The sequence below is a fragment of the Columba livia genome, chromosome 11, assembly GCF_036013475.1.
Source record: "Columba livia isolate bColLiv1 breed racing homer chromosome 11, bColLiv1.pat.W.v2, whole genome shotgun sequence".
Classification (NCBI taxonomy): Eukaryota; Metazoa; Chordata; class Aves; order Columbiformes; family Columbidae; genus Columba; species Columba livia.
The window spans coordinates 19,343,799-19,353,404 of NC_088612.1; the positions used below are offsets into that span (position 1 = coordinate 19,343,799).

General features: G+C 54.5%; 1 protein-coding gene across 1 annotated transcript; it reads right to left on the reverse strand.

Moving 5' to 3' along the window:
- Positions 1-868: 868 nt before the first annotated feature.
- On the reverse strand, positions 869-5,977 carry LOC102094567 (cytochrome P450 1A4). The gene is made up of 7 exons (XM_005515439.3): positions 5,822-5,977; positions 4,062-4,928; positions 3,705-3,831; positions 3,348-3,437; positions 3,136-3,259; positions 2,704-2,790; positions 869-1,969 (listed from the first exon to the last, which is right to left on the reverse strand). The coding sequence occupies exons 2-7, from the start codon at positions 4,905-4,907 to the stop codon at positions 1,663-1,665; spliced, it is 1,581 nt and encodes a 526-aa protein (XP_005515496.2). The 5' UTR covers positions 4,908-4,928; positions 5,822-5,977; the 3' UTR covers positions 869-1,662.
- Positions 5,978-9,606: the final 3,629 nt, after the last annotated feature.

Genomic DNA, 9,606 nt, shown 5'->3' on the forward strand with positions numbered 1-9,606 from the left:
TAAAAAAGATGCTGAGTTATTCATCTGTCCTTTATGTCCCAGTGATGGATAGAGTCAAATATTAACCCTTCTGTGCTTGTTTTGTTTTTATCCCTGTGTGGGGCAAGGGTAGTTCGCACCACAGAGCATCCCAGAGCAGGGATTTGGGGACAAACACACTTTTCAGCAGGAGAATGAATTTTGCCCAGATTCCTAACATTATACCCCCATTTGGTGGCTTGGGTAAATATTTGTGCCCTGTGAAAATGTGAAAAAGGAACAGTTTCCTACCCCCCTGAGCCAGAAACCCCAGAGGGCTGGTCCCTGCAGGGATGTCACTTCAGCTAATCACAGACCCCAGTTTTCAATAAACTCTTTTATTATTTGCGTGGCAATTTCATGTTTATTGCCTTTTTTAAAAGGAAGTTAGGCAAAGCCTCAGAAAGAATTGTGCTCTGAGCTGGGGAAACGAAGCATCTCCCTGCGGATCAATTCCCTGAGAGTTGTAAAATACTGGTTTTGAGCTATTAATTCATTTTTTTGGGGGGATAGAAGGGCTACTCCTGACTTTTAGTGAGATCCTGAACTGAACCAGAGCTTGGCTTTGACTCTCCATAAATCCCAGCTGAGCTTTTAGCTTCTCTATATACAAAGCCAGCACCCCTGAAGACTAAAATCTCCCTGTAATACCACTGGTGTCACAGCCCCAATGGAAACAGTACAACCAGCTCATGTACCTATAGGAGAAATTCAAATCAAACATAATCAATTCAGACTTTTAAGGATAAAAACAAAAAGGTGTGTTTGGTTTTGGGGTTTGTTGTTGGTTTTGTTTGTTTTTCCTTCAAAAATATCTTCCCGGTGGAATAAAACCAGCAAGAAACTCAAGAAACTTTCACTTAAGTATTTATTGGGTTAGAAATACTGTGCAGTTTATATCCCAGCATACAGGTGCACTTTACAGAAGTACAACCAAGCAGGAATCGATGCTCTGTTTGCCATGAGAATGCACCTTGGTGCTGGCTAAGGCAGAGTGTGACATAAGGCAGTGCATCTCCTGCACTTCTCAAACCTTCGCTCCTTCTGTTAGTCTGAATATAGACTTGCTAAAAAGAAACACTAGTAATAAAGAGAAAGCGGCAAATACGGTCTGAAAGCCAGAAGTGTTCTGCTGTCCCTCTTGCTGCTGCTTGTCGCTTATTCACCTTTGATATTTTCCAGGAGGCTTCTTGTTAGGAGTTCATTAAAAATATCTCCATTTGTGAACTTATGGCTATAGAGATTTATTTTTTTCTCTAGCAGGCTGTCACTAAGGGTTGGTAGAAATGCTCAGCATTCATTTCATTAATTTATATTCAGGGAGTTTAGCTGGGACTGGGTGTTGTGGGGGGAGTCTGGGCTCCGCATTGCCCCCAGAGCCCTCCAGCATCCCCCCCACTGCTCCCAGCCCCAACCATCCTCCTCCCCTCTGCAGGGCTGCAGTCCCCAGGCTGAGATTTTCTGCAGGCAAAGGCAATGGAGCTGGTTGGGGGGGGGGGGCTGTGAGGAGCCTAACAAAGCTGGGTTTATCCCTCCCTGCTTGCATTTACATGAGATGAACAAGCCTCCAGCGCAGCAACACAAGCTAAGCATCCAACTCCAAGCCCTGGCTTTCTTCTGCAAAATGATGCTTCCTCCTGCAGCTTATGGAGAGCTTTTCATGGGGAAACGCTTCTTAATCTGGAAGCTCTCACATTTCTTGTATTTCATGGTCAGTCCGTACTGAGGAGTGACGTCCACCTCCTCGCCGGGGCAGAGGCTGAACTCCAGATGCTGTAACAAGATGGTCAAGAAGAGGAACACCTCCCACCGGCCGATGGACTCCCCAATGCAGCGCCTCTTCCCCAAGCCAAAAGTCAACACTTTGTCACTCTCCATCCTGTTTATTTCGGTCCCTGCGGCATTGAGGAACCGCTCGGGGTTGAAGGCTGAAGGGTCCTTCCAAAGCTTCCTGGAGCAGAAAGGAGACAGAGCTGAGTGAGCTGTTTTCACCCATGGCAATGGGGAAAGCAGTCAAAAAACTCGTCGCAGAGAGAAGCATTGTGTTGCTTTCTCCTTTCACCATCCAAAAACTTTGGCAACCTCTATCCCTGTTCTAAAATGCCAACCACATGACGGACCTCATCATTTCTGTCTATTGAATTCTCTATTTCAAACTCCAATTGTGTTTGCCTGTGCAGATACTGGGGATGGATTTAATTCAACATGGGATAACAAGAGATACTGCAGTGTCAGCCAAAAGGAGAAAAAGCAGATTGGTGCACAGAGATCAGCCAGCACCTCTTAAAAAGGAAGGATGGAGATGTAAGGGTTTTCTCACCTTGAATCCTCCCAGCAAAACTTCCCAGCCTGGCTGCTGAAAGGTGCCATGCGGCATTTTCCGGTGCCTTAGCTGAGAAGTTCTGCTCGGATTTGAGGAATCCCCTCTGTTTTGAGAAAAACTGTTCCTCCATGCTTACCAGCGTATGCAGGAGCTGAAGGAACATCGTAATATTTCTGCTCTGCTGGACTATTGGGATACAAAGGTCTCAGCATCAAAACTACATGATTTTTGGTCCCGTCTGCCTTTTCCTGCCTTCATGAGCTATTCAGCATTTGGCATGTTGCTCTAAAGGATCAAAGTGGTGTTCATGCTAAGCAAAGCCACGGCAGCCTGGATAAGCACAGGGGATTTGGTGTACTCACTCATCGTGATTCACTTGCCACTGGTTGATAAACACGCAGGTACCCTTGGGGATGTAATAACCATTCAGCACCGTCGCTTTTGTCGTACTGAAAGAGATATGGGTGGAGGGGAAGAGAAGTTAAGAGGAGACCTGCAGCTTCATGGCAAAGCAAAGCTTGGCAAGTCCTAGGGGTCTTTCATTTCAGTCCTGTTTGTACTCTTAGGGCTGGCTAAGAGATAGCCCAGTTTGTATTTGGGAGACTAAACAGCACTGCTGGTGAGCATGAAAGCCACGGGGAGCTTTTAACACCAGTGATTCAGGCTGTGCACCAGAATATTTCTGCATAGCAGGGATCGATTCCCAGGCAATTATCTGCCTAAATGGCACCTCCCAGTGAACGACTCCAAAAAAAAAAGCCCCTAAATAAGGTGTCAGCATCCCCAGTCCATACCTGTGCGGGACGGTGAAGGGCAGGAAGGAGGAGTGCCTGAACATCTCCAGGATAAAGGCTTCTGTGTAGGGCAGCGAGCCCCGGTCCGACAGCCGCGGTCTCCTCTCCCAGCCGATGCGCTGGTCTGCAGGACAGAGAGAGGGGAGAGTTGGTTGGGGTCAGCCCTTGCCAGAGAGGTTTTGGTCCCGGAGGCAGCAGGTTCATGGACTCACCTAGTTCATCCTGGATCTTCTTCTGGATGTCAGGGTACAAGGCAACATACATGAGGCTCCAAGATAAGGCAGTTGTCACTGTGTCGAAGCCTGAATAGCCATGAAAAAGACATTTAGTTACCAGAATGTGACAGGCAAGCAAATATTTACAGACCCCATCACTCTAGATGTTTGCCATGGAGCAGTTCCCTGACAGCTCTCACTGAAAAGCCATCTGCTCTGGTCACTGCTCAGGAGAGCACCCATGAGCCCAGCAGCAGCTCTAAACGCTTAAACATGGCCAAGGTCTCACCTCCACAGCCCCGGCTCCCCCACCCAGCCTCCCAACAGAGAATTTACCCTCAGAAATGTTCCCACCTGCCCCAAAGAGGTCACTGACAATGCCCATGATCTTCTCATTGGAGATCGGGAGGCAGGCATCCTCCCCTCCACTCTTCTCCTGGCAGCGCTCGATCAGTGAGTCAGTGATGTCCCGAATGTGCCCCTGGGGACAGAGCCAGTGGGTCAGGGACATCATGGACATTCAAGGCTGGGGAAACATCTCCTCCCCCAGCCATTGGTGGATCCTGTGGGTGATTAACTGCAGGTTTGAAAGCTTCAAGGAGCTTTCCTGGGCAGATGGAAGGGGAAAGGGAATATGCTCTTCCCCCATTGCCAGGCAGGCAGCCAGTTGTAAGCATCTCTGCCCACATCCAAGAGCACCCAAGCTCTTACCTTATCAAAGCCGATGTAATGCTCTTGGACAATTTTTTCCACAAAGATGTCAAAGCGCCTGTTGACGTCCTTAAAGAGCTTCATGGCACGGTTGGGAAGATACCGGAGCACAGGGATGAAGTCAGCAGGGTTGCCAGAACCAGCCACCTCCCCAAATTCATTACCAAAGGTCACCACCTTGAGCAGCTCTTGGTCGTTGTGGTCATAGCGCTTGCCAAAGCACATGGCACAGATGACGTTGGCCACAGAGACCACCAGGTACTGAAAAGGGTCAAATCTCTTCTCCTCCTCCATCAGCTGCAGGAACTTGGTGACCAGGTACTCAGCTTCCTTGGAGACATGCTCCTCCAGGAGGCAGGTGGAAGAGGAGGTGGGGCTGACAGTGCTGGAGAAGGTCTTCAGGGCATTCTGGGCCAGCTTTCTGAGGGCTTTCCACACCTCCCCTGAGTCGGGGCTGAAGGTCAGGCTCTGGCCATTTGAGACGTATTGGAAGCTGTAGAGGTCAGGGCGCCCCATGAAGTCTTCTCCTTGCTTCACCAGTGCTTGCCTGATGGTGTCCAGCCCGCTCAGCACCAGGACGCGCCGAGTGCCGATCCTCACCTCCATCACATCCCCGTACTTCTTGCTCAGCCTGGTCAGAACCAGGTGTGGATCCTTCCTCAGCTCCAGCACATTGCCCAGGATGGGGAAGCCTCTGGGTCCGGGGGGGCTCTTCAGCCCCTGGGGCACGTGCTGCCGGAGGGACTGGATGAACAGGAAGACCAGGCAGAAGACAGCAGCCATGAGGACAACCTCAGTGGCCGAGATAATGCCTTGGCTTCCCACCAGCGACATCACAGCCTTCATCGTTGCTGGTATGTGGAAAACCTTAGTAATAAACCAAAGAGACATTATGAAGGAGGGAAGGTCCATGCAGCATCTCTAGTGTGAGAAACTCTTAGTAGTGACCACAGGCAGGAAAGCTGGTCTTAAGTTCTGATGCAGAGATGCACTTTTTTCTGCACTTTAGGAAACTGCTTTAAAGCCATTTCTCTTTGTTAGCCAGGTTTGAAAGGACCACATCCCATGGCTTTTTCTCTCTGTACCAGGTGTAGGAAACATGGTCTTTTAACTACAGGATCTCTCTTTGATGCTGCATAGTCTTTTCCAGAGTGCTTGACTATAGCAGAACTGAATCCTTCTTATTTGAGTCATTTGGTGGCTCACGCTGGGTCACTGCTCAGCAGCAAAGTAAATATGGCATTGCCACATATCCTCCCAAAGATCGATGGCCGTGAAAGCTAACTGTGGCTACAGAATGGGGCTGACAGCCTGTGGGGACCCAGCTCTGTCAGAAATCCTTCAGAAAACTCCAAGGCAAGGGTTTGGAAGAGGCTGGGTGTGAAATTCCACCTCCCCTCACATTTGGCAGCATACTACACCCCACTAGGGCTCAGGGCTGAGAAGCCTGGGGGGTTGCTGGGACCCCTGCACCACAGTAGGTGCCACCTGGCTGGGACCTTCTCCCAGAACGTGGCCACCCAAGGGTGAGAGGAGCTGTGGGGGAAAGATTATCCCCAGAAATCATCTTCTGACAGCTCCAGGAAGGCTTCTATGGGAGATCTGGGGTGCAGAGAGGAGAGACACCCCACAGCAGGGAACCCCCCAGCTTTCCATCCCTCGAGGGTACCTGGGAGGGATGTGGGACCCTCTCCCCACATCTCTCCATCCTCCGGGCAGGGAGCCGTGTCTCGCAGGTGAAGAGGAAGGTGGTTACTCACCTAGAGAGCAGTGTGGCTGGGGGCCCGATCCTCCCGACAGGTACCCGCTGGCCCTTCGCTCCTGCTTTATATGCATCGTCGCTCGCCCTGATTGGCCCGGCAACCTCCCGTCACGTGACTAAAGTCTAATCAAAGCTGACGTGTGTCCAAACTCCTACAAAACTCATCCGGACCCCCCCCTGCACACCCCCACCCCCCTCCCCGCGGTGACAGGAGAGGGACCGCTCAGCTTTCCCACGCGTGGGGTGTAGGTCCCGGGTGGGGAGGCTATGGGGAGGGAGTTCCCGACGGGTCGGGCAGGGGGTGCCGGTGCCGCCTGTGGGTTCCAGACCGGGGGGGGACATCGCGTGCGAAGCGGGCGGGATGTTTGGGCAACCCGCGCCGCCCCGGTCACTCCAGTCACGCTACCGGTAGGATCTTAAAGGCGCCGGTCCCGAGCCCCGGTTCGTCCCCCGGCCCCCCCCCGGCTCCGCCGCTCCCCCTTCACACACCCCCAGCCCTCGCTGCGGGCACCGGGCCCCATCCAGCCCCGCGCTCCCCGCCGGTGGCCGCAGCCCCGCGATGTCGCCGATGTCCGGAGCCGCGGGGCGAGCGGGAGCGTGGGAAAACCGCCCCGGTGTGCGCGGTGCCGGGCGGGAGGGGGGATTCACCACCCCCGAGTCTCCGCAAACACGCAGGGGTGAGCGTGGACCACCCTCAGCACCGCCATCACACCCGCCGCGTCCCGCCGGCCGGCTGGGGGATTTGACCGTCCCAGCACCGGTGCTCCCCGGTAAAACAGAGGGAGGAGAGCCGGGGGGTCACTGGATCTCCGTGTCCCCTATCTCGCTGCGGGACCACTCTGCTGGCACACTGCCCCGGTCCACTCCCCGTGGGGAAGGGGGCAGCAGGGGAGCCCTGGGGGTCACAGCCCTTGCTGCCCCTGCCCGGTTAAAGATTGTCCAGGTTTGCGTGAGAAGTGGCTGTGCCCTCTGTCACCTCTTGTCCTTGGGGACACAGTGGCCAGGGGGTGAGGAGACGCGGGAATGGGACAGGGAGTGCAGCCAAAGATGGAGGGTACGTCGAGGGGGATGCTCAGGGGACCAAGGGGGGTCTCAGGCAGAGCTTGCAACTCCAGCCCCCTCATTCAATGTCCCCATGAGGTGACAGGCCAGGACCTGCCCTTCAGGGAGGACAAGGGGGACCAAACAACCCCTAAATCTCCTCCCATCCACCCACATCCTTGTCCTCAGCCTGGCCACAGCAGAATGGGAGAGAGGCCAGAGGGTCCCGCCCCACTGGGGGATCCCAGAGGTGGCACTGGGGACATCGCATGTGAAGGGGGTCTGGACAGACCTGGGAGGGCGGCCCCGGTCACTTGCAGTCACGCTATGGGTGGGTGGGGGGGAAATTACTTTTAAAGGACCAGGGCGGTGGCCCCACGTCCAGGAGCCTGGCCCGGGGTCAAGGCGGCGCCAGAGCCACTCAGGATCAGCCCCCCGGGGCTGGCTGGTGGCTGGGGAGCTCCCCAGCACTGCGGCATCATCAGCTTGGTCCCCTCGACCATGGAATGCTGCCATCACCTGCGAGGGGACAGCAGCCCACCCGCTACGTGTGTTCCCCTTGACAGGACCCAGACATCCTAGCCATCTCCCACCATGGGGAGGGGGACAGAGGGTGGTTTCCCACAGTCCAAAGTGGGGGTGTCAGTTATGCCACCTGGAATGTCCCCTTCAGGATCCAGGGGACAATTAACAGAGCCCCTGGCTGCTCCGATGGTCCCAGTCAGGGCTGTCTATCTCCAGGAATGCAAATGCCCTCCACACTGCCTTTCCCCGCGGCTCGGAAGAGGGGCTGCTCAGTACACACGGACCATGCGGGACACACTGATGTGTCCCTAAACCCCAGGCAGAGATGTCTCCACACACCACATGCACACACTGCAGCACCTCATAAAACACACGCAGGCACCCACGGCTCCCAGTGAACCCACGTCCCTCCTGCTATGTGTGAGACTGGTGTATGTGCATTCACCCCATCTATATGTACACCTATACAGGCGCGTTGCTGCACATACAGACTATGCACGCATGTTGCACAGACAGAGCTGAAGTGTATCCATGCTTGCCTGCAGTGTACAAAGTTGCATTTTAACACACACCTGGTGCAATGCACACGAACACGCTATTTTTTCTTATATACGCATAAATAGCTTACTTGCCTACAAACACACAGCACATTCATGCTCTTGCATGGACGTATTTGCACATGCTGATGTACACACGTGCTCTGCCACATGTGCACACGCCTGCAGGTACTGTTGTCCTCTTGCTCACGTATATCCTTGCACACACACGTGCTGGCACGACCGTATACACTAACACACCCGCATGCAGCCGGGATCCTCTGCCACACACACAGGGAAGCAAGGTGCATCCCTTGCATGTGTGCCCACCTCACCAAGGGCAGGGGACCCACTGGTTGCCCCCCGCTCCGGGCCAGCCGCGGGAGCCGAGGGCTCAGGGAGGGGCGGTGGCCGGGGTGGGAGCCGAGCGCTGGGTGAGGATGTGTTTGGGGCGTGAGGCTGCCTGGCACGCAAGGCAGCAGCTCTTAACGCTGTTCTCATCATCAGGAGGCACCCTGCCCTAGCAGGGCTTGGCAGCAAGCACAGAGGACGCTGCGGGAAGTGGGAAGCGGGTGTCGGGGGGTGGAAGCGGGGCAAGTGGGTCCTGTGCACCCCTCTGGGGGTCCTGGTGTGGCCCCAGGACCCTCCCCAACATCTCCCAGCACTTTGGGATATTATAGAGAGGCTGGTGTGCATTCCCCATTAAGTGCATGGCCACATAGGTCCAAAATGCTGCCTGGTGGGAGTCAGTCTGTGTCCCTGCCTCCATGGGGATGGGAGACACCACCCGGATCCAGACCTCCATCACCCCACTCCTGTGAAACACTGGCCAGCCTCCCCAGAAGTGGTCCCCAGAGTCTTCCTCACCAGTAGGCATCGCCAGGCAAAGCTGGGGCTGGTAGGGCTGTGAGGTGTCTGGCAATTAGCAGGACGAATATTAGCATCCAGGGTTTTGTAACTGTTCTTGCCAAGCATTAATGAACGGTGTCATTGCTATTAATGAGTCTGATTAAACCAGATGTTGAAAGCCTTTAATAAATATTAGTTCAGCTTTTACCTGGGCCAAATTCCCACTGTACTTTTCAAAGAGTGAATAAAACCTAGGGCCAAACCCCAAAGCTCTGGCTCATTCCTGCTCCTCCAGCCCATCCCGGCTGCACTTCCCAAAGCCCTGAATTTTGCCCCAGCTCAAGCAGCAGCCCCACTCACTCCTGCATCTCCTGCCGGGTGTCACACCATGTTTTCAGGAGGATGAACTGCCTCAGCCTTGCCCCGTGCTGTTCCTTTCACCTCTTCTATCTCTCTGGCTCTCCTCCTCCCCTCGGCCCCGCCACTCCTCGCCCTCACTGCCTGTTTGCCACGGAGGAGCCGGGGGAAGTGAGCCAGATGCCTTCTCACGCAAGCCTAGGCAATCGTTAACCTGAGCTTGTCTCTGCCATGGGGCCAGAAGGTCCTGCCACCACCAGTCCTGAGGCACGGGGACCTGCCACATGATTTCCCGGGGGACGGAGGGGACTGTGGGAGCAGATGCCTTGCTGCAAACACATCCCCTTGGTGCTGGAAGCGGTGGAGCCTGCAGCTCCCAGCTCCTCCAGAGTGGCCATGGAGGTGACAAGTGGGTGCTAGGAACAGTCCAAGGACGAGCCTTGGGGGAAATGATGGCACCCACTGAGCAGCAAGG

Excerpts from the sequence above, each read along its gene's own strand:
- LOC102094567 (XM_005515439.3), bottom strand. The coding sequence starts at position 4,907 with ATGAAGGCTGTGATGTCGCTGGTGGGAAGCCAAGGCATTATCTCGGCC. Across the intron at positions 3,832-4,061 it reads ATTACATCGGCTTTGATAAG|GGGCACATTCGGGACATCAC; the intron begins GTAAGAGCTTGG and ends CTCTGTCCCCAG. Across the intron at positions 1,970-2,703 it reads TGGCAAGTGAATCACGATGA|GAAGCTTTGGAAGGACCCTT; the intron begins GTGAGTACACCA and ends TTTCTGCTCCAG.